The sequence below is a fragment of the Catharus ustulatus genome, chromosome 1 (genome assembly GCF_009819885.2).
Source record: "Catharus ustulatus isolate bCatUst1 chromosome 1, bCatUst1.pri.v2, whole genome shotgun sequence".
In the NCBI taxonomy this organism is placed as follows: domain Eukaryota; kingdom Metazoa; phylum Chordata; class Aves; order Passeriformes; family Turdidae; genus Catharus; species Catharus ustulatus.
Genome location: NC_046221.1, coordinates 36,261,927 through 36,287,559, shown reverse-complemented (window position 1 = coordinate 36,287,559; position 25,633 = coordinate 36,261,927). Strand labels below are relative to the sequence as shown.

The 25,633-nt window shown below is 40.6% G+C and overlaps 1 protein-coding gene across 2 annotated transcripts in view; it reads right to left on the bottom strand.

The window, feature by feature from the left end:
• Nucleotides 1-22,221, bottom strand: part of WIPF3 (WAS/WASL interacting protein family member 3) — a 39,620-nt gene extending 17,399 nt beyond the window's left edge. The window contains exons 1-3 of one of the 2 annotated variants that reach the window (XM_033067552.2): nucleotides 22,159-22,216; nucleotides 20,697-21,020; nucleotides 8,087-8,227 (exon numbers count right to left, since the gene is read on the bottom strand). In XM_033067552.2, the coding sequence (XP_032923443.1) occupies nucleotides 8,087-8,173 (87 nt within the window). In that variant the 5' untranslated portion in view covers nucleotides 8,174-8,227; nucleotides 20,697-21,020; nucleotides 22,159-22,216. Of the gene's footprint in view, nucleotides 1-8,086; nucleotides 8,228-20,696; nucleotides 21,021-22,158 lie in introns of both variants that reach the window. The other variant, XM_033067560.2, reaches the window with a different exon arrangement.
• Between the last annotated feature and the right edge of the window lie 3,412 nt (nucleotides 22,222-25,633).

Here is a 25,633-nt window from a genome sequence, read left to right as displayed (position 1 = left end):
GCAGTAACAATAAAAAGAAGGAGCTTATTAAAATAATAAACCCAGTTTCCAGCACATCACAAACAGGAGTATCACAGAGAAAAACATTGTCATCCTTCTTGTATTTTCATTACATATACATCAGGTGTGGTTTCACTCGTGCACCATCAAATACAAAACAAAATAATCAAAACAATCCCCTCTTCCAGTTTAAGGAAAAAATCCAACAAATCTCAACAACAAAGTAGATGTCTCTTATTTTAAACATTTTAAACTGCTTGTTTCTAAGGAAGTTTGGGAGATCTGGTACCTGACAGTTTTGGTTCTGTCCACAAGAGAACTCTGAACTCTGCTTTAAAGTTTTTTAATTATGGGAGACCTCACCACAGTGCAAGACTCCACCTGCAGAGACATTTGCAAGATCAGAGCCCCTTCTTGTGTTTCTGCCATGTAGCATAGGACAAAACTAATTAATTCTTGGCACCTGGTCTGCCTGGGCAAACATGGCACTCTCTCCGCCTTCTAGCAAGCTGAGCTTCAAATGCTTCCCTCTCCAGCCAACATTTCTGAGGGAACCCACACGAGGGGACCTGCCAAATAGCTTCCTGGCAGCGAATGAAATCATTGTTTCGAGAGAATGACAGGACCAGCACTTGACAATTCCACCCACACCCAGCTTGGTACTGATTAGCCGTGATCTCAGTCTCCATGGCACAAAGTTCTGCAGTCTGAACCTGCCAGGTTGAAAAGGTCATCAAGCAATGTGTGTACTTAGATAGGCTGTGTCTACACCAGCCTTGTTTCTCAGTTCCCAGCGAGGGAAGTAGTGCTAAAGTTGTTACAGATCTCTTTCTGGCACTACCCCCACCACCTAGTCCTGGCTTTAGTCCCAAATCGTGAGGCCTTTCAGTGTTAGCAGAGCTGGTGCCTGCTGTGCACCTGCTTGAAGTTACCAGCACACACAATGGCAGGGAACAGAACACAAACACCAGCATAGCAGGGGCAACTTTCTTCTAAACCTGTGTTCCCAGTGCTCATTTTAAACACCGTCAGAAATCAGTGCCACTGCACCCAATAAACCCTCTGCACCTTATGGTAGCACCGTTGTATCAGATAATATAAAAATCTAGTATACTAAGGGGTTCAATTGCTCCTGCCTCAAATGGAGCAGTGGGCTTATTCACTTGGGTGTACTTAAGGTTTTCCAGTGTTGGTTGTTAGATTTTTGTATCTGAATACAAAAAATGCAACAGAGTAAGTGGGATCATTTATACCTGCTGAGCTTTTCTGTAGGTATTTAACTTTCTGACACCCACATTTTAAATGTAAATTCTGACTGTTCTTATACTAAAAGAAAACATGCTGTAACAGAAGCCACCAAAATGAAGGCAGTATAAAATTTAAACTACTCTAAAGTGTTTCCTAGCAGCCCAGAAAGATCACAAGTCAAATACCAAAAATACCCAGCTTCAAAAAAATATAATTTTTAACTTAATCTTTTGGTTTTTAGATTTTTGGAATTCAAATTCTCATGATTGCCTTTGCATCAATAAAAAGAAAGGGAAAACTCTTACATAAACAAGAAAATCTGAGGGCCTGGCTATCAATGAAAACATCAAATGCTACATGGCTGGAAAAATCACAGTGGGAGCTAGCATTGTTTATTCTTTCTGTCTACCATAGCAGAGTCCCCAGAATGGCAAGGGATACCATGAGTAGTGGCAACAAAAATTTCAGCATGTAGCAACTTAAACACATCACAATTTAATCTCCCTCTAAGAACAGCAGGCTATTTCTCATACCCAGTTATCTGTGCAGAAGCTATTGATCATTCTGAAATGCCTTTTAGCATCCGCACAAAATTATGGTCAACCTAAGAGAGAATAATGAGAGACTAGCATTGATTGCACTCTCACCTTTCAGCCATTCAGAGAAGTCCTACTCAAGTGTTGCTATAATTTTGAGTTCTCTTTTAATTAAAAGGCTAAAAGTATAATATTAATTGACAGATGGAATTTAATGTGTAGCCACTGCATACACTAGAGATGAGATACTGACTTTTAAGGGCTTTATTACTTTGTGATTAGAATGGTAAATTAACCTATTAGTTGTCTGCAGCTAGGCTGCTTCTGGTACCTGGGCTGGATCTTTTACAGCTGGTAACTCTACTCTGCAATTTCCATGCTTGTATATTATACAGATGGAAAACAAAGAGAGAGAATGCTCTTCAAATGTCTTCCATTCCATTCAGACATGTAGAACACATGAAATTATGAAGAAACCTGCAAAACAGAACTCACTATCTAAATATATCTAAAATGGTGACATACGAGTTCTCAAGTGAAGCATTCAAGAAGATTAGCACCTAGGAATCATATGCAGTCCATGCCCCTGTACCTGTCCAGATGAAACAGACCAATGTCAGCCTAATATTTATGTTTTCTCTTCATCTTTCCCACCTTTCACAGCTCCTACTTACCCTTTCTATGTTTGCTGACTAGAAGAGTAGAAGGCTACAGCAGCAACATTTTGAGCTGCCACAGCTATGCAACCCCTATTTTCCAATAGCTGAAAATTAAGTCAAATAAACCACACAAAGAGACAGCATTTTTTTTCTACGTTATTGCCTTTCACTTCTTTATGAAAGCAGACTGGTGTGAGATATATTATTAAAACACTATAAATCAGTACCCTTTATTTTGTCTGGAAAAAAGCACTCAAAAAATTTCAGCTGTGCTTTGTCTGACTCTTAGCACAGTCTGTATGATCAGTCAGCCACCAACAAGATTACCAAGTCTGCACTTTTTCTCACTCTGGTGTGTTTTACCTATCAGCAATAAATATTGTGATTTAGTATCTTCTGGCCTACAGACTCCATGACAAAGTACAAAATATGACCCTACAGTTCAGATAAAATTTTAATAAACACATCCCTACATAATTGGCACCATGAACAGTTCTGTTCTTCTAGTATTACACTTGCATGTCTAGGGAAACTGAATAAAAACTTGAGAAATTATTTTAATTTTTACAATAAATAATTAGAATGCATGATCAAAAATTTTGCATGAGAGTGCTCATATGCACATACTTGCTCATACTATATTTGGTAAGACCAAATCAAAATACCATAAATCATCATTATCTTCAGCCAAGTTGTTTTACATATGTTGTTTGTTCTCTTTCCAAAGAACAGTAGCTCTAAATGTCATAGGAGCAAAACCAACTCCCACACAACTTTCAGATGAACATTGTAGCTCCCTGAATTTCTTGTGAAGGCTGAAGGAAACAGATCAGCAAGGTTTGCAATCTAACAACTGCATGAAGGAGGGGGAAAAAAGGTCCCTCCAAGGAAAACTATCAGGTTATGTTTTTCTGAACCTTGGAAAGCCTTCTTCTGTGTAAATTATGGTTTTGTCACAGAATTGTATAATGAGGAATTGCTTTTCTGAGTTTTCTGTCACAAGAGTAGAAAATAAGAAGAGAATAACAATCTTGGTAAACACTGGCAGGTTTAGCTACAACAGTAATTCTGTTTTAATTTTTTTTTAATTTTAACTAAGTAGGAATGAGGTAATCATTAAGATTAGTCTACATACTAGTCTAGCATTCATCATTGTTTCAAGTTTCACATTTCTATCACCAAAGTAAGCATATTACTTTCTCCTCCTGCTATCCTAGTTTCTAGTGTGCCACAAGGCAGCAAATAAACACTTGGTACTACTTTCTAAACTTCAATCATCTGAACAATTGTGATTTTGGGGGTTAATTTCTATGCTAAGACTTTATAATAACAATTCTAAAGAGAACAGAAGCATTTTCTTAAACTCCACAAACATATGAATCATTAAACAAACATCTCTGAGTAAGGCACAACCCAGCAGGGCTGATACGCATCCATGCTTCCTCCAATATTAACATTTTAATAGGTGATGACTGATCTTAACATTACAAATTCATATATACAGAGGCTACACAGCAGTAAGCAGCCTTCACTGCATGTAATAAGTGAACAGGGTTTATCAAAGCAAAATTCTCTCTTGATCCTTTTCTTGGGAAATTAAGTAGAGAAAATTTTTAATCAGTCTCAGTGGGGACACCTACTCCAGAAAATATGACAAACCAAAACTAACCTGGTTGCCTCATACGCCAAATTAAAGGCACGAGTGGTAAAAGAAATAGAGGGGGAATAAAATGAAGTATTTCATGAGCAGAAAACTTTATAAAATCCCAAACCCACCACCCTTTTCCCTAAGACCACCAACAAAAATTCTTTTAAAAACCCCCCTTTTGTCACATGTCCATAAACTAAAAAAGCTTTAGAACAAACAGCCTATGCCTCCTATCTAAGTGTGCTTTGTTAAGGTATAGAGGAAAGGGGAACAACAAGAGAAATGAATTCTGTAAGCCAGTGCCAGAAAATACATAAGGGCACAGTTTTACCCTGCCTACTCACCCCTCTCATCTCTATGACCCCCAGAAGGCAGGCATTTGAAGACATGCTCAATTAATCTAATTAGCTATATTTACATTTTGACTCAGCCGCCTACATCTGCTAAAGCAGACACCCCACCATTCCCTCCTGAGAAATCCAGGGATTTGTTTCCTTTTGTTCTAGCAGACAGTAGCTTTTTGGCTGTTGGGCACAGGTAGCTCCTAGCATGTCTTAAGTACGATCTTCAAATCACTTTGTATTGTCTTGCAACAATTTTGTGGACAAAATTCATTACAAGTACTTACAGAACATCAGCAAGTCCAAAAGTCTTAGAAAACAGTAGGAGCAAGGCCAAAAAACACTAGAGAAGAACTTTCTTCTGCATTAAGAAGGAGTTAACAGGAAAAAGAAGCTATGTGCCAGCAGTGATTAGAATTTCCATGAAGTAAGGACTGCAAAATTATTTGGGATCAAGGCTCACAATATTCGCCGAGAAAACGTGTAGAGAAAAAGATAATGTGGTGACTACTGCTTCTAAAAATCTCTTGGTAGTGAAAGCAAGAGGAAAGTATGGTTCTCATCCATAACTAGAACAAGTCTATGATATCCCTGCAATAGCATCCTGAAAAACAACAGGATTCTAAAGCCCCCACCTACACGCAGATATTTTTCTTTTAGCATAAATCACATCAGTTAAACTAGTGGCTCACCTGCATATCAATAGCAAAATGAAAACCTATCTTTTAATTGCTAACATGCAAATCTTACCCTGGTTTAATCATACCAGTATAATAAAAATTACTGTGCTGTTTACTTTGGAACTTTTCCAGCTGTTGGCCAAATAATAACTTGTTTGCTTTGAAGGTTTTCCTTAAAGCTATGTGCCTATTAAATTTTTTCCTTCTTCCATCCCCCAACTGTAGATCTAGCAGCTGTAACAACAACTGGGCAGTTCAGCAACTGTAAAAGACACATGCCAACTTCTAGAAAAGGGCTTTCTAGTAAAAGAAAATAAGGTCTGTAGCAACTTTCTGCAGACTGCCCAACTATAAAATTTTACTCTGTAACTTGGCACCAGCTGGAAAGCTGCCTCCTACTCTGTGCTTCTGCTGAACTCACCAAGCAGATTAATGATCTTGTCTCTTATACATTTTTGTCAGGGAAAAGTAATTTTGCTGTTGAAGAAAAAACAATGTCCTGACACGCTATTTTATTAATTACTTGTGTTGATTCATATACAGTAATTTCACGATTACAAGCTGCACCATTTTGACTAAAATTTTGCTCCCACCCCAGAAATGCGACTTACACTCAGGAGCGGCTAATATGTGAATAATTTTCTGACATTTCCAACCTTGGAAGTGCCAGCCAGGGTGCTGAGCCGAGCAACTGCCAGTAAAACCCAGCTTTTTGCGATTTGAAACAAATTGGTTACTCTGTTTCGTGGCAGGTGGAGCCGGGCTCCCTGCGGGCATCGTTGGGGGGGGGCGTGGGGAAGGCGGGGGAAGGCGGGGGACTCCCTCCTTCAGGCAGTGCAGCCCGGGGGAGAGACGAGGGGCCCCATGCTGCCATCCCCGCGGCCCAGGTGGAAGGCAGGAGGCTCCCGTCCTCGCCTGCCACCGCCGCCGCAGGAGCAGGCAGGCTCCCGTCCCCACCTGCCACGGGAGCGGGGGGACTCCTTCCCCTCCTGCCGCCGTGGGTGCCAGTGGGCTCCATCCCCACCTGCCACTGCAGGGCAACGCTGGGCCAGGGCGAGCGAGCCCAGCAGCGGCGGCGGCTGGCCCCAAGCGGCCCCGCTGAGCGGCAGCGCCGAGCTGGGCCACCTGGCCCCATCAGCAGCCCTGAGTGGGTTGAGCCCTCATGGTCCGAGCCAAGCCAGTAAACCCTGGGTGCAGCTTGTGTATGAACAAAGAACAAAATGTTGCCGACACCTGGAGATGCAGCTTATAGTCAGTGCGGCTTGTAATCGTGAAATTACTGTACTCTTTTTAGTATCAAGACTTATTAAGAGCAAGGCTTCAATATCAGACATTGACTAGAAACTTATCTAATTATGTATCATGTCACCAAGATTGAGTTGACTCTAAATTCTACATATTCAGAGACTACCCCAATTTGAAACAATATGAAAACAAGCCTTCTTGTATCAAAACCCTATCATGGTAGTGGGTTTAGTCATCAGAAAAGGTGAAGCAAACAGAAAGATCCTAAACTTGATCATAATGATCCTGTTAGCTTTCTCAAGTAATTTACAATTGGTGTATGTTAGAGGAGTCTAAAAATGTCTCTAGATATTTTACTGATATAAATTTATTAGATTAAGAACATTTGTAGCTTCTGTTGACTTTAGTTGCAGTTGTGAGCATTAAGCTGCTCACAATATGCAGCCTACTTATTTCAGGATCTAAGTATAGGTTGTGCACCAGCCCAGAAGAATTGCTAATTGGAAACACTGCTCATGGTACCAAAGTTGAAACTGAATGCTGAAAATAATCAAACACTGCTTATTTCATTTGCTGTCTTTATCCTCCTCCTCTTCATCTCCACAACTCATGGGGAGTTTTAAAAAATTATTCAGCCTGTAAAGTAGAAGAGAGAAACTTGCAAGGAAACCTCCTTCTGGAAAAAACGTAAAATAAGAGCATTATGAACAATACAAAACAAAATCGACCAACCTTCCTGGGAACAAAACAGGCAGAGATGCCAGGGAATGCAAGGGAGAAATAAAGTTCCTAAAAAAAAATAAACTTGAAGTATATTTGAAGTATCATGTACTGTTTTGCTGCAGAGACTGACATACTCTGCAACTAAACACAGCAGTGACTGAAAAATACATGAAAAAAAGTCAGGAGAGATTTTATGACTTGAACACAACTGTAGCTGGTTCAGAAAAACCTTTCAAAAAGAGTCTAAGAATTTCAATGCAGACACAGGTTATGACCAACTAATTATAGAATCCAAGGAATTACTTAAACAGGTTTTACCATAGGTACAATAATTGATTGTGACGGTATGACAATGTAATACCCTGAAAGTTCACCCAGAGCATCCTCCTCTTACTGCAAACATGCTGGCAAGGCACATGTTCTACTTCATGACACACACAGTAATGATCTGTTGCAAGCTGTAATTGTTCCTGCACATGTACAAAAGAATATTGTGCTGTATCCCCAGGAAGACACAGTGTGCTAGAAAGGGCAAAATGTACAGCTGAACACTGTGAGTCTTAATAGGAGCTGTAAGAGGGATGAAGAAATTAATACTTACCATCTGTATATTACCAATACAAAAATGAATTCCCTTTGGCTGGAAAAGTATTCACAAATGCTATATTCTCACCATATGCACTGTAATAATCTCAAAACTTTTTCATCATGCACTCCTAGCAGCAACAAAATTTTTGAGCACGCATGCCAATGTACACAGGTTTATTTCTTCATAAAATGTACACATGTATGACTGAAGTTCCAGTATTTTCATCCCACACACCAATGGATCATCTCACACACCCCACTTCAGAGACCACTGCTGTAATGAACAGAAGAACCAGTGCCAGCAAAACAAACATCTGCCTGAGATATTTGCTATGAATATCCATGCCAAAATCCTGTGGGCTCTGAGTTGACTACTACAGCTAAGCTTTTGCCCATAGAAATGAAAAGTCAGTCTTACCAGTGGTGGTGGTGGTGGAGGGGGCCCTCCAGAAGGTGGTGGAGGTGGTGGAGGAGGAGGTGGTGGTGGCGGTGGTGGCACAGGCATCCGCTCGGATTTCTAGCTTCAGCAGTTGTAAAAAGTATAACCAAAGTCTATGTCCTTGAGGAGAAAGAAGGGAGAAGAAGAAAAAGTGGGAGAATAAAAAGAAAAAACAGAGAGGAATATGTTTATACACAGCAAGATGAGGATCAGCCAAATACCTAGCTCTCAGCAGACTGAAGACTTTTATACTGCACTGCTTCCAAAAGTACGGTATGAACAGCCTCATTACAGTTATGATGACAACATGCATCTAAAGAGCAAGCTCACAGATCTGGACAAGTGCCATGAGTACCAAATGCATAGATGATAGCCTGTCCAACTATTACATCTTGTCTTAACCTAGCCCATAGCCCTGAAATGCAATTTTGTAGAGAACAAATCATAGTCGACCACATGTAGACACTCCTGCTGGGACAAAAACTCTGTTGATTTTAAGCCAGAGGTTTGCTGCTCTAAGGAGAGAGTAAGGGACTTTTTAAGGTTCAGGGGACTTATTCAATGTTTAAAGAAAAAAAAAGAGGGGAAAAAACCCCTCATGATTTAATAATAAATAAAGAAATAATTCTACAAATTAATTATTCTATTACTGAATGATATCATATCAAGGATCAGACACCTCAAGTCTTAAAGTGTTTTTTCTGGCATTTATATATGTTAATTTTCATTATTCTTTAGTAATACACTGGCAAAAAGGCACCTATCTTCCAACAAAAGCTATATATTTTTTTTTAAAGAAAAATCTTTTGCAGAGTGGCAGTGCATCACTCACTGATTTTCATACCTAACCCAGCCCTGAGCATGACTCAGTCATCATTAAAGTTAACAAGAAACCCCTGTATTTCTTTAGTAACATTGCAAATGAAAGTACTAGGAAGTGCCAGAGAGCCCTCTGCAAGCCACACTTGAAATCTTCTTTTGCGAGTGACACTGGGATAAATGCTCTCAACACATCTAGTTTTACGTCTTGTTCTATATCCATCATATCATGATTATTTTCCGAGACTCTTCAAAACATCATAAGAAAGTGTCAAAAGCCCTACAATAACACAAAATATGTCATATGCTTTGTCTTTTCTTTCTGCAAGGCTTTATTTTAACCAGAAATTACATTGGTTTCTCACATTTACTCATTATACATCTCTCTAGGTCATAATTTGTTTCCTTGACTCCTGAAAGTTCTTAAAAACATTTTTCACATTATAATGTTTTACTAGAAATTGATGTTAAGTTGAAAATACCACAATTCCCAAATTCTATTCCCCTTGCTTCTTCCTTCATTTTTAAAAGCAGGCACTCCATTCTTTTCCAGAATCATCTGTGTAGGGAGGAGGCACGACAGTTAAATCTGGAAAAGTTCAGGAGAGAAGACAACATAGAAATGAGGCAAGTTATGGCCTTGAGTGGAATATCTGGCTGTTTTGCTAGAGGGTAGATTGGAGGAGGCAGTGAAATTAAAATTTACATGCAGACTTGTTCACCTCCTACCTAGTGTACATGAACAATATCCTGATAATATCTGAGTATTTTTCTCCTTTTCTATCTTGTAAAATACTTAATGAGAGATCAGTCAAAAATGAAACACGCAGAGCCTCTGAAACACTCGCTTTCTCCCTTGAGAGATTGCTATGCAAAGGGCTGGCATATCAAAGCACCCTGATCCATAACAGAATCAGTTACAATCACTTTAATAATCTCCTAGTGAAGCTCTCCAAGAAAGCTGGCATCACAGTATCTCCACCATTCCACCCTCATTGTTGCCCTATTCCAAAACTCATTTTCAGAAGATATCTCTGTTCCTCAATTAAGCCATTCAAAAACACGGACATAAGGAGAATGAGTCTTCCCAGCTAATAATATGTTTCGGGTTAGTGTCTTCCTACCCTGCAATACAGGCCTTTTGTCTTCATTAAGGATTTAGAATGGGAAATATGCTCTTAGTCAAATTAGGAAAAAAAAATACAACCCACGCTCCTGTGGCAGACCACATGAATGGCAGCAGGAGGTAGCAGCAGTGGGAGAAAGGAAATGGGAATCAGCTCCTGCTATTTAAAAGTCACAATCTGAAATGCCATCAGATGACTTTTCTAGCTGCCTCTCCACCAGTGCCTGCTCCAGCACCTGTTTCTCCAAATGATGCAGCCTTAATTCAAGGACGAGAAACTGTGTGACCATCTAAAACCCAAAACTCAGTGCAGAGGAAGGGTTCACCATGTATCCCATTCCCATATCCTCCTATCCAGTGGCATCAGGGAAAAATGCATTCTGTGGGGCTATAACACACAACCCTTGAATGAAATACTGGAGACACCATATAGCTTTCCTCTCATGCAGTTTCAAACCCTCTACGAAAGAACTATCTTTCAGAAAATCCTGCTGACATGCCTTTTTTTGTCTCTTATCACAAATTCAGAGGCTCAGTGGCCTGACTGTGGCATGGTTTTGTGTACACATTAAAACTCATGGTTTTTTATACCTGCACAATTACAAGGTAATGCCTACACGATGAACCATTTTCCACATAGGAGCTCTGTTTGTTCGAGTGGGCTTTGAAAGGAGAGCTGCTATCTCACAAGCAGACAGTGTAGACTGATAAAGGCAGGAATATTCAAGCTAACTTACAATAAAAAAAATTTGGCGCTTAACATGTAGTCATAACTGCACAATCTACAGTTTTCAATATGTAGGATTAGTTATGATAACCTCTTTTGTATTACTGCAGCAGTATCACCTGGACTGTATTGAAAGAAAATTATGGAGAAGGCTGCAACACATTCAATATAACAACATACATTACTTGAAGGCCTCTATTCCTTGGTTAAAAGTTGTATTTAATTTCCCTCTCCCCTCATTATATTATATACACACACATATATATATAATATTATCTATAAATAAATAAATAAATAAATAAATAAATAAATAAATAAATAAATAAACTCTGGACATTAATTTCACACAGCAGCTTCAGAACTTGCAGAGTTTCACATAACTATGGATTTTCACACAATAATATAAATAAATTCCGAATTAAAAACAACAAAAAAAGGACTATAATGTTGATCAGTTCTAGAGTCTGGTAAGAGCCAGGCAAGAGGGAAATGCTATAAAGGATCCTTAAGGCACGTGTGCCCTTTCTCCACTCCTCTAAATATACATGCCTATAATTGGAAGACAGGGGTCTGAACTATCCCTGAGGGACAGAAATAAAAAGATACCATTCAAAAGGCTGGCAATTGGTGAAGGGGAAAAGCCTATATGCTTAACCTCAGTTTCCTAAGGCAATAAGCAATGTAAATCTTACCTTGACTTAAATACCACTGAACAGAATCAAGCCAAATAATTGTAGAATTTATTGCAAAAAAAAAAAAAAAAGAGGAGAAAATCTCAAAACCTGCCTTTTCTAGTCCACCTCCCTACCAAAGCAAGATTGTACTTTTTTTTTAATGCTTTATGAAGTCTAATTTTAGGTGTCCCAAATAATGTGGCTTTTAATATTTCCCTTGGGAAGCTCTTTCCAAGTCAAATAATTCTTAGTTCAGATTGCTTGACACGCAGCCTAATTTCTCCTTTTCTTAGTTTGATCCCATTTGCACTCCACTGCAGATGACTCTACCTTGTTCCAAGCAAAATAGTTTCTCCTACTGCTCAGCATCAGCTTTGTGGAATATAAGCACTATAATTCAAAAGTACATTTGCAAGTACTTTTTGAGTTGTTTTACTTCTTACAAGGCAGTGAACTTCTCATTAGAGAACTTCTTGTCAGAGAACATTATTACTCTTCTCTGATCTCAAAATGATTGGTCTCATTTGTTCTGTTGGTAAGGATAATTCTGAACCTGGTAATTTCAGGTGTCACAGATTGTTCTCTGCATGTTCTCACAGCGTGTGCTTGAATAGCAGCTGGGTTTAAGAACAAGACTGCAGTCATCAATGTAAGAAGTCAAGCTCCAGATTTCTGAAGGCCCAAATAAAGTCTTCACGCAGACTTTAATTTGAAGTGTCAGACAAGACAGAGGAGGTGCAGATCTTTCTGCTCTCTCAACCTTGTGCTGGATTTGTCTATGGGAAACTCAAAACCTCTGCCTAAGCTTTATTCTAACTTTATTCAGCTACCAGACAGGTACCAACTCTGATCCAAGTGCTTCCCAAAGGTCTCCTCCTGAAGCATCATTGCCACAGCCTCAATGCAGGGCTCAGACTAAAACTAAATCATGCTGTTAGCAGTGAGCCACATTAAGAAACAGTGGATTTTGGACAGCAGCTCACATGTCTCCTGCCACACTGACATTCAGCAGAACCACCACATGTGTGCCTGCAAAAACTCTTCTAAAATATCTTCACCCATCAAGGAGAGGGAGGGCATGAAAGAGCTGTACCTTTAATTTAGTACAATGTCTAGAAGGGGAAAAGACAGAGATAAAAAATCACAGTCTTTTAAGTATGTGTAATATGCACCTATGCACTAAAACAACTCAAAATAGGGGTATTTTTAAAATACCCAATGTCCTTAGGTCCTTAGGTGGTATAGTCATTAACATGAAACAACACAGCTGGAATTGAACATCTAACCCTTATAAAAAAATTGAAGAAAGGACTGCAAAATAACAGGTTCATTACTACTGGACTTGCAATCATTGCAGCTGCACACTCTGAAGTAGGTAATTCAGCTTTGAGGAAATGTGCAGGTTTTCTCCCTTCAAAAGAAAGGCTGGGGTAGATATTTCAAAGGTGTGTAGGAGAGATTATTGATAATATCGGTCTTACTTTTTTGATGAAAAACTGAAGGAAAAAAGTAGACCACAAGCTGGTTTTATCTTTTAATCAACTTTTACATAATCAAATATGATTTCCTCATTAACTGTACTGTTCTGAGTTATAGCTTTTAAGTCATTATATCTCAACAGAAAAGTAAAATAATTTCAAAATTACCTGTGAAAAAAACAGCATCAATAAGCATCTGCTCAACTTTCATGATCTCAAAAGTAGAAAATTAGCATAATTGTGTGCCCATTTGCTCCTGCAAAACATCACTGAAGAACAGCTGAAATCACTGGTATGAGAACTCCACAGATCTTTTAAAGACAGTACAGCACATGTAGATACAGAGAAGATTAAAAACAGAGAACAGTAGGTATATGTTACACAGATCAACTTTCCTACTGTCACTATCATACAACTGGACAAAGCTTCTGTTAGGAATGAGCTGGTATAGATTCCAATTTTAAGAGAATAAAACAATTTGGTATTTAAGAATTGGATGTTACATTTTAAAAATTCTTTTTAGAGTGTGAATGACTTTTTGGGTTTAGAGAAGCCAACAAGAAAGAATCAAGGTAGAGCCTCTGAATATCCTGTCTTTTTCACCCTGCAATGATAATCCCATTCACAAAATAATTTATAGTCTCTGCTGCCTTTGAGACTTTTAAGAATTGTACAGAAGTGTGAAACTGGTAGAACCTTCATTTAGAGGAGGAAGGCAAATATTCATACACAGACCCAAATATTCATACACATCTTACTAATGTATAAAGACTTTCACATGTATATTCCCACAGCTGACTAAAAAAACTCCAGCCTTTCACTATCTCCTAACAGTTGTACACCTGAATTGTGTACAACTCGAGAGAAATTTCTGCTCTCACTCACCATTTACATTACTGCAACTTAAGGCAGAATCTGACTTTTTCAATTCCATTGGAATGTGCAAACATTAAATACCTGATAAAACACTTCTAAGCAGCATCAGTGTTCTACAGGGTCTGTCGGATTGTCTCACAGCACATAACAGTATCCTGAATTCAAGCCAAGGACTCTAAGTTCCCCTCAGCTTGGACTATTTCCACCAGGCTTAATGCAGTTAAGGGCTGCTTCCCCTTTCTGACTGAAAAAAAGAAAAAAAAAAACAACAACGCAGCATGATTCTTATTCTGTCGGAAGCCTGGTAAAATTGTCACAAACTGTCCAGTGCTGACCCAACAGAGGCTACAGGAATTTGAAGATGCCTTGCTTCCATGTGTGCTGTGGGCAGATCTCTGCTGGGTTCCCTATGGTGCTGAGGCCAGAAATTACAACATTATGCCTTGACAAACCTCCCTTCAGAGGCAAAGCTGCACAGATGACTTCACATCTCTACATATGACTATTTCAGGGTGTAGCTTCCTCTGCTCCATGGGGATCTGTCATAGAAGACTGATGGTAAGGGAGCCCAACAAGAGAATTCATCATCCTCTTTTAAATAAGGAGCAAGAGAAAAGAACAACACATACCAAGAAGAAATATGTTGTGCCTATAGTACTGTTAACCTGAAGCTAGAGAGTCAAAAGACAAATGAGGTAAATTAGAAGTAATTAGGACTTGCACAAAGACATAACTTTTCAAAGGAAACAATTTATACAAAGGGTTTCCTTGAAATTAATACAGCATCATCCACACAAAGACAGACATGGCTTGTTTCATTGCCAGATAGGCAAACAATGGTGAATTTGATATACGGCCATTAAAAAAAGTTAATCATTGGCCTAAGCTAAAGAAAGTGCAGCTCAGTAGACATTCAAGGTCACAGCCACATTCTGAAGACAGCTGTTTACTCTTATGCTCCTCAAGAGTATTAGTGTGAGCCATGCTTGATTTCTATAGAGGAAATTTGATGTTTCAGGTTAACATTTGCAAGTTTTGCAGCCTCTGCTAAGAAGCTAATTGTCTGTTTTCACACAATTACTAATGATCAATTCCTTTATAGTTATTCATATATTTATTGAGTACCATTTTTATAATACAGAGTTATTTGAAAAGTATACCTGTACACAGAAAGGTTTCCACAAAAAAATTCCAAATATTGTTTAACCAATTCCCTTAACAGAAGAAAGTTTTGCTTTCCAATTAAGTAGCTGGCATAAAATGGAAAATGCAAATAAGGCAGTATCCAGTATCTTGTTTTTCTGTATTTGCTGCAGACAGCTCAAACCTTGTTTTAAAATGCCAGTCAAGTGAAAAAAAATCGCAAATGTGGGATCAGAAGACTAGGGGTCTTTAAAAATCCAGTTCTTAAATAATTCTGTAATTTCTACTTTCAACCACATGATATTTTTTCAGAGGTCCTATTTTCACAGTTTTACATCTTGAAAAGATAAATTTATAGAAACCTGTATGCATGCCATGTCAGGCTGATAGCTCTCAGCTTAAGAAACAGTCTAATACCGGCAATGCAAGAAAAATAAATTTTGCAGTTCAATATACACCATGCTTTCGTACAATACAGTTTTGAGGCCCCAGCATGGACTGTGGTCACTGTATGTGCCAAGGAGAATTGTCTTTCACAAGGGATGTAAAACACAATGATCTGGTCACCTGCAGCAATAAGTATTGTTAGAGAAATCCTCACCTCAAAGAAAGAATGGGAAGCTTTGATTCTGGTTTTCAGTGAAATTTTGATAATTTAATTTCCATTCCAGTGGTAAAAATGTTAGCCCTAATGGCCTAACAAATTAATCTATAACTTCTGAACATTGATTCTCACTTTCATGCCCTTTTCTGTCAATCCTGTTGAGGCTGCTGTCCCACTTCAGTGACATAATTGATAGCTTCATCTCAGATGTTGTTTACACCAGGGTAAGGCTTCCATACTTGCAAGTACATAACTATAAACCCCTATGTTATTAAGAAAGCCTTGCTATGCTACCATAATATATCATCTTTGCTATTTTAACTAACTCATTGTTCTAAAAAAATAACATGCGGTATGTTCTTATTCTCCCTTACGTGTCAAAGCTGATATCAAACTTCCTATGTGCATAAAGGCATAAATATGTTTTCTTGTACAGAAAATTGTTAGCTGTTTTTAAAGGCAGTGCACAAAGTACCTAGCTCCAATCTTCCATCCATTTACTCAGGACAATGATTTTACTTTGTACAATGAGCAACAAATTGCAGTCATTTGCAAATGCAACAAAAAAAAATTCCTGACAAAAGACGTTGTGATTTGTAGGCCTAGTTCTGAATTGCTAATAAAACAAAGTGCTGAGAAAAAAACAATATGAGTTTATTAAATTGAAGTTTCAGCCCTTTGACTTATTAAAGGTCTTAATTTGTAATTCCTTGAGAAAGGCATTGTATTTAGAGAGGGAATTGTGATTGATACCTACTTGTACACATGGCATAAGCAATGAACATCAGGGATTCAAAAATGCTCAACTAACTTTGCTGCCTGATGAAGAAGGAAATGATTCTAGGGATTAAATGGCAACAGAATGTTTTTTTGCATTTGTATCTATCACAGGCACAAAGGAGAAAAGTGGTTTTCTTTGAACAACTCCCAAATACACTTTCAGAGCAATCAGTGTCTGCTACCATCAGACCAAGCAGGTTAAAGATGAGGACTCACTTGTTTCCATAAATTCTGGTGTCAAATTTTATGTTGGCTTTAGATTTCAGCTTTCACATTAACCAGGTTGGATATGGCCCATCCTCTTTCTTTATTTCCCTTTGTGGATATTTCTCCCGTTTCCTAGTGGTTTACCAGTCTCTCCATTCCCACTCTCCACTTTCTTTGCCCTTGTCACCATTCACTGCACCTTTTGCCTGCTGCTGATGCAAGGTAAGGCAAAAAGAGGCATTTCAGTTAAAAGGTAGTCTGCCCTGGGAAAAGAAACACTGCACATGGAGCTAAAGCAAGTTACTCTGCATGATGATACTAAAGCACAGGCTACTAGTACTGAGAAAAACAGAAGAAATGCAGAGCTAGGCTGATCCAGCTCTGAAAAAACATGGAAAATGTGATTCTTGGTGATATCAGGATGTATATCCTGACTAGAACTGGTAAGTACTAGTGCAAATGTACAAAGCCCCACCTAATGGATTGGATAAAAGACTGAAGTATTGGAGAAATATGAGCAGGTCAAACAGTCTGGGCAGAGGAAAGAAGCAAAGTAACCACAGCACACTCATTTTGCGACTATTCCAGGCCTTTGCAGCTCTTGGTACAGCTTGTCCAGAGCAAGCCCAAGTACCCCCACATGGGACTGCATAATTTATCCTACTGTTAAATCAATGTAAACTCATGATCACTTGATCCAAGGATATTTTTTGCAATCCGCTTTTGCATAATTTCCTTGCTACTTAGTCATTTCAAGGCTAAAAAAGGCTTTCATTCTGCATTAAATGCCCTGTTCAGCCCCACATCTATCAATCACACGGTATATTACAGAGATAGTCTCCACCCCCTCTGCCAATTTACTAATCTAGGGGCTAATCCATCTCTTTTTTGCTTTTGTGCCAAATTTTCCTTTGTTTTCAGTAGAAGTGCGATCAGTTTTTTAGGGTTTAACTCTGAAAATACTCCAGGAAACATGATCTGCAGCAACAGAAGTAACATCACTAACGTGTTAAGCTGTTCACACTCACACAACTGACCAATAAAAGCAATATTCTGTCCAAATCTCAGGCAGAATTTGACAGATACTTTTGCAGTGATTTACATATCCCCAAGAGAAGCAAACATTCCCTCTGAAAGTGAGCTGCTAAAACCTCAGTCTGTTTTCCTGGTATGTAAGCTTGGCTTGCCTTTTATGTGTCTCATGATTTTCTTTATGTGTCCACTCACCTAACAGCAGATCTATAGATTTCGAACAGATATAGCATTATTTATTTTTTCTTCTTTAGCATATAAAAAAATCTGTAACTGATTTGGAAAAAAGCCAAAAACCTGTCAGGACTATTTCATACACATCAGTAGTGTTGCGGTGTACATTTTTTCTCTCATGAAAAACTATGCCAGTTAGGAAAGCAATAACATAATAGCTTTAAAACAATAGGGTATGAAAGAGGAAAAAAAGACCCCAAGACCTCCTTTGTGATGCAGTACCATATTGCAGTACCATATTCTGTTGTCCTCTTGGTTTTTTTGGGTTTTTTTGGTGGTTTTTTTGTTTAGGTTTTGGTTTTTTTTGTTACTTACGTTGAAAAGAGGAAAACACGATATAGTAACTAGAAAAAGTAAAATGGTACAGCAGTCATTTAGAGACCTGTCTATGGCTCGTGAAAGGGACCAACACAAAGGGGTTACTATCTCTAAACCTATTCATTCATTACGTTCACTTTAGCCCTCTCTTATGAATGAAGCAGAAGCACTGTAATTTCTAGCCAACACTTCAATTTATCAAGGCAGGCGCGGCAGTTGCCACAGTGTAGATGGAGGATACAGAATATCCATTACACAGAAGCTGCAGAGCAGACACAATTTGTTTAATTTTCTGAGACACTTGTAAGAGCAGGGTCAAGACTGAGCAAACCCTTTCATGCTGAATTTTCTGTTCTTATGCTCGGTGAACTTAATAATGTAGGGACTTTGGCCCAGTTTGCCTCCACTTTTCACTTTAGCACTTAGACTGCAGCTGTAGCATAGCTGCTATGGTGCTCTGATCTGCCTGGGCTGGCTGCAGAGTGACACCATTCACACCACAGAGAGTTATATATCATCTATTTGTAACAACGGTGAAAGATGACACAGGGTCAATGCAAAGAAGAATTAGGTCTCCATGCATGATTTGAGAGAGAGGTATTTCTGGTAGTGAAATCAGTTTCAGCTGTTGTTTCAATTACCATGGCATGAAAACATGCTTTTCGCATCTTGTGAAAACCCTTTAGCTGTTTCACATTCTTTCAAAGCAATCAAAAGGCATCTTTACAGCTGTCATGTATGTAATACTGAATTAGTCCACTTCACCATACTCAGAAGTCAAATTAAGGTGAGCATATTAAAAAAAAAACAAAATACAGTTTTGCCTGGAAATACAGTTTCTTTCTTTCCAGTCTGGAAGCCCCAAGGATGTTTTATTCTGTTTGCAAATATTGCACTCTTTATATCTCTGTTCATCCTGGCTACGAGGCCACCAGACAACCCTGCTGCAGAATGACCACTGATAAAAAAGCAACTGTGAAGTACCATTAAGATTTTGCTACTATAAGCCCATTTTCTGAAAGCTTCAGTCTTTCAAAGACAGTAACTACTTTGTGTAAGAACACAGTCTAATTGAGGAAGATCTATAAGAACAGTGTTAAAGGCAGTCCAAAAAGCTGCACCTCAAAACTGCATAGCAGCCACTGGTAACTCACTGTAATGTGAGTACTAAAGACTTCTAGATAAAAGACTTTACTGTGTATCTCACTTGATTATTATGTTTATTTAGATACTAATTTCATATACACTCTGAAGAAGATAGGGATCTTTATTCTGGTGCAGCAGAGCCTAGCATCATGTCCCCAGAGCATCAACTTTTAAAATGTGATCTCATTTATTAGAACTTAAATAAACTGCAAATAATAAGGCAGCTGATGCTCACACACATGCAGGATCAGCAACTTACAGGACAAGAAAACTGAGCTGAGCCTGTCCAGTCTCACTGACTTTGCATGACTGAACAGAACTTGTCTCAGCCCCAGAGCGCAGAGAAGAAAAGCTTCCACAAAAGTGAATGATTCTGAAAAAAATAATGTAATTCCTATGGGTGATTTATGACTTACAAACAAGGAGATTTGATATCAGTCTTTTCACTGCTTTGCTTCTCTTTGGAACTAAAATATTTTAAATTATTAATATTAAATTTCTTAATACTTAACACAAGTTAATATTTATTTTAGATTTAAAATTGCAAATTGTGTTATTCTACTCTGAAGTTCTCAACATCTCTGTCTTAAAATTCTATTCTATTTGTTATGACTAAAAGATTATTTTCTGTTCAAGGTCTTCTTTTCAGAGGACAATGAGTTTCCCAAAATACTGACCTCATCAAGCAATAAGATTACTAAGCATAAAGATCATCTATTAGCATCTGGCTATATCCTGTTAGGACATTTAAGAAACAGTGCTGACTTTTATGGTGGGATTGCTGAGAACTGACACTGCTGCGTTTTGATTTACTGTTAAAAAGGAACTATCTAAATACTTTCTGTAAGTTCAGATTTAGTAGTTGTTATGTACAGACTCCAAACATTGACTGTACATTCCCCTACTGCAGCAAAAGAAATTGAGATGTTACAGGATCTTTGTATTTCCTCTTGAAGGTGTGGAAGGAATAAGAGAACAAAAGAGGAAGTTGCTTTGTATTATACTACATGATTTGATAAATACAGTCATATGTTGCCCTTTCCAGTGCAATACAATCACAGAATCTGAATTTCAAGTGCATCTCGATTATTTTCAGGCATAGATCCAAACCAGCAATAACTTGAGCACTGCAGCTAATGAATTAAACATTGCATCTGCCCCTAAGCAACCAAAGTCTGTATGCAAAGCTGGTCAAACTATTTATACATCCCTGTCTTTAGAGAATATAGATCCTTTCTTAAAAAAGACAATTTCAAAAAGTTTCATACTTAAATTGCAAGCCCCAATCCGTAACCTGCATCTTCTACAGGAAAAACATCAACTCCCACAGCATTCTTCTTGGTTATGAGTCTAACCCAGATTTTGTCATCAACATCTACAGCAAAACAGCCAAAGCAGCCTACCAATTAAAAAAACCACACTTACACAATCTGCTTTAAGGGTCCCACACTGAGCTCCTCATATGTTGTCTTGCACATGGAAGTCGGTACCTGAGAGCAAAGCAGACTCAACCTTTCCTCCGCACGCAGGGCAATGTCCCGTGCGAGCCGTGGGTGGTGGCAGCAGCGTCTGCACCGCCTGCGCATTCCAGCCGGGACACGGTTTTGGGTCACAGGTTCACGCAGCGAACGGGAACTGTCCCCACGCACACAAGTGCCTAACAAGTGTCCCAGACATCGCGCAGGAAAGTTGCGTTCGTTTGCTGGATCGCCTGCCCCATGGCTCGTCCTTCAGCACGAAGCACGCGGACTGAAGATGTTAACACCGATTACACAAACACACGTTGTGAAACGAACAGGAACTTGTACTGCATATACAGAAACTGAAAACACTGATTATATCAGCAACCAGTTCAAGGACCTGATTCAAGCAGCGTGCACTGTGACAGGTACCACTGCTATCGCAATTTCAGCAATATGTCACTGTCTGAATCAGCAGGAGCACTTGCAGACTTTAGCCCATAAATCCAGACTGCCCCAAGACCGCTCTGTGTGGAAATCATCAAACTTTATCTTATACCAGTTTTTCCTCTCCTAAACCAGACTTATTTTTCTATCTTTCAGAAATCTCTCTTAGTAATACTCTACTTTCAGGACCAAACAAAACAGAGGCACGCTGGGCTCGTGTCCTCCCTATTCTCAAACTCCTGAATTTCCTGAGCGACACAAGCCCAGCTCCCCTCCACAACCCGAGATGCGGGCTGTCACACAGCCCATCATCTCTATGCCTTTGCAAACTCTGAGCATACCCGAAGAGATACAATAAAAAATCCGCATGCTACCCTTTACCAACACATTCCCTGTTGCTCTGTATTAACGCCAACAGGCTGATGAGAAAGTCACTAGGTGTTAGTCTCAATTGTATCCATGTTAATTATAATTAAACCTTTAAGAGCTTCTTTCCAACATTTCTTCAGCGTTCTCCCTCCAATATGTACATAAGTACACGGTACTTTTTACAATCACTCAGCCCCGTTTTCTCGGCTGACCTATTCCAGCGCATCTACTTCAAGGACGAGAACTAGGAAAAAAACCCCAACTTCTTGCCATCCACCGCAGCCGGAAAATAACCCGCGCTCCTCTGCTTGACAAAACAGAGGAGCAGCACCGCGCACACGCTGCCGTGCCTGACCTCAGCCACGCCGCCTCTCCGCTGCCGGCAGCACCCCCACGGCAGGGCGGGGGCACGGCTGAGCCCCAGCCCTCGCTGCCCGAGCCGCGGCACCAGCGCTGCCCGCCCAGCCGTCCCTGACCCCGCGGCACCGGGACAGCCCCGGCCGGGCCGCAGCGGGGACCGAGGGGCCGCGCCCCGGCCCCGCTCCCGGCTGGCTGGGGCTGTGAGGGGAGCCGGGGGCACCGGGGACCCCCAGCCCCGCCGCCGTGCCCACCTGCTGGGCGCCGGTGCCGTCGGGGCCGGGCCGGCTCCTCCCGGGCCCAGGGCGCCAGGTACGGCGGCCGCCCGTCTGCCCTGGCGGGGGGCGGGGAAAGGAGCGCAGCGATCGCAAGATCCTGAGGGGAAAAAGCCCGCCCCGGTCTGCACCAGGGAATAAAAATAAATCCATATTTTTAAAAGTAGTAATTTAACTCACAGGCACGCACATACACACCCCGCCCACCCCGGGCCCCGCTTTCCATCCCCACCCCTGGCAGCGCGGCCGCTTTGGTGTGAGGGTGAAGTCCAGCTGCAGCCTGGCGCACCCTCCCTCCCACATACTGCTGTCTCGGCGCAGCCAAAGCTATTTTTAAAAGCCCACATGGATGCCATAATGTTGCCCCATAGCACGGAAAAAGGTGGCACTAACCCATTCCCCTGCCCAAACACGTCCACCTGCCCAACCACTTCAGTGCCCTGAGGGCCTTGCTCTTGGAGATAGCTGGGCTCCCTTGGCCCCTACAAACAAGCCTTGACTTTTGTACCCCTACAGGATTGTGTGCTATAAGCATCTGGAGTAAAAAAAAAAAATCATCTTGTTTTCTTCTGGATTTATTCCAAGGCTGCTCGTAGATGGGAATGATAAGGTCTTGCCCTAATGAGCCTTCCATGTTTCTGTCAGGGCAGTGGAGCAGCTTTGCCAGACAGCTGGAGGATTGGGGCGCCCCCAGTTTGTCCTGTGCAAGTGTCCCAGGAATGATGATGATAATGTGGGCTCCAGTCTGCCCAGCAGCCTTCAGATGGTGTTTTCAGGTGGCTGAGAGGCAGGCCCATCTTCTCTGGATTTCTCTGGAAAACCTGTTTAGCTGTAGAAAATGTAAAATAGTGTTTTTCATTGCCTTGCTCGCTTATAAAGCAATCCTAACAAATCAATGTCACTTGGACCTGAATGATGGCAATGTCAGCCTGAGATTGGTGGTAAAACAAAGGGCTCTTTTGGCACTTCTGCTCATCAGAACAGGGACACAGAAATCAGTGATCTACATCTTCATATCCTGTCTTTCCGGAAGTGTGAGTTTGATTTTTTATTCTGAAAATATTCTCCTGATTGCTTGCCAGACTAAATAATTTTCAGTCCTAAGTATCTAGCCCAGTTGCTTCCACAGCAGTCAGGGAGCTCTAAACCCATTTCCAGCTGATCACTAGTCTGAACTTCAAAGTACAAAACAAAGCCAAGAGGGTCATAGGTAGTGCTCCAGAAAAATCAAAATGTCAGCATTTACTCAGCATTTACTTTTAAAAAAATAAATATATAATACCACACTTGAAAACTACTTTCATTATTCATGCAAATTAGTCTCATCTGAGACTTGATTTTAGATTGTTAATGCTGAAATGAACTTTGTCCACCTTTTGGATTAGATAGTAAAAGAACTCCAGAGGAACAGCCTGCAAGAGCTGCAGGAAAAAATTGGTTTTGTCCCATTTCTGTGACTTTCATTTAATTTCTTTCACTTCCCAACAAGGTCCACATAATGACTGCAGAATTTGTCCAGTGCAGCAGCAATTGTTTCCACCTTTGGGCTGAACTGACCCAGTACAAAAGTTGCACACTGGTCTGATCTGGAACAATCAGCTTGGTGCTGTGGTACACAGTTCACCCACATTTAAAAAACTGCAGGAGATACTTCTGCCTCTTGGTTAGTTACAGAAACTTGTCCCGCATTATATTTCATTCAGAGGATCCTACTGGATTGCATACCTAGGAGTCATGAAAGTCTTCTCTTTCTGCTTTGTCTTTGGGAGATGTAGATGAAAAGGAAAAAGGAAAGAGGTCCTCACTTTCCAGTGCTGAATCAGAAGGAAGGCACTTCTGGAGCTCACGATGGCAGTGGAAGAGGCCAAAGACTTCTGCACTAACTTCAAGTGCAGTAATTTCACAAACACAAACTGCACGGAGTATAAGCCGCACTTCCGGTGCGTCAACAATGTTGATGTCTTTGTCAATAAAAAAGCCGCACCCGAATATTAGCCGCACTTTCATTCGCAGTGAACTTTCACAAAGTCATCATTTAGTAACACAATCGTGGATCACCGGGGCTTACTGGCTTACTGCTGACCTTGGAAACATTGTTTCCAAGTGAAAAAAGACACAGACAATAGCTGCTGCAGCGTTCCCTGCAAGTTTTATTTACAAGCCGAAAAAGACACGAACAATAGTGTGGTCATTTTGCGAGCATTCCCAACGGATCCGCGTTGCCTTTAAACAGCTTCTCAGCCGCACGGGCGGGCAGCTGAGCTCTGAGCGGAGCCACATCTCCCCTTGCTCATCTGCGCGAGCCCAGGGCCCCGCCCCCCCGTGTGAGCTCAGCCCCGCCCACCCCCTGTGTGAGCTCAGCGCTGCCGAGCTCAGCCCCCCCCACCCCCCACGTGAGCCCAGCTAGCCGCGCAGCCACACAAGACTGAAAACACTTAAAAAATACGGAAAAATATCACACACTTTTATTAAACTTTTAAACAACTTCATTTTTCATTCATCAGCCGCTTCATCAGCAGCCTCATCTTCCATGAAACCTTCGAACTCTTCGTCCTCCGTATTGGAAATCAGCAGTTGGGCAATGGTGGGATCCAGCAAACCTGAACCAGTATCGCCTGTATCTTCACCGTCAGAGTTATCACTTTCGGTACTCGCGATGGCATTGCTGGTCAGTCCTGGAATGATGTCAGCTTTGGTGAGCCCTCGGATGATAGTTGTGGCAGTTACCTCACCCCAGGCATCCAGTATCCACTGGCAGACTGTAGCGTAACTTGCCCTACGCAGCCTCCCGGTGTCGGTGTAGGAATGCTCGCCTTCCATCATCCACTCTTCCCACAGAAATCGCACTTTAGCCTTGAAGGAATGAATAATACCTATGTCCAGAGGTTGCAGTTCTTTGGTCAAACCACCCAGTATTACAGCAAGCTCCGAGTTCTTCTTTTTCACGATTTCTTTCACACTTTCCGTCATGTGGGCACGCATGGAATCAAAAATTAGCAGTCCCGGCAACTGATTAAAGAACCAATTCGGTGTGCCACCATAAACTTCCGTTAGCCAAGTCTGCATTGCGTCTTCATCCATCCAGCCTTTTGAATTAATGGCAACCTTTATTCCATTTGGAAATTTGTCTTTAGGGAGGGTTTTTCTTTTAAAAATTACCATGGGGCGTAATTTCTGCCTTGCTAGCGAAACGCCGAGGACAACCGTAAACGACATCTTTTCATTCTCTGTGGTTCTTATTGGTACCGTCGGTGTTCCGGTGTGCTCCACGGTCCTTATCAATGGCATATCAAATGTGAGGGGGACTTCGTCCATGTTGATTATACAATGTCACTGTATATTTTTTTCAGAGATCTTGTTTTTGCAGTAACTCTGGAAGGTGGTTACCTTTTCCTTGTAGTCCACCAGCAACTGCTGACACACCGTGGTCCTTGTATGAATGTAGAGCTGCCGT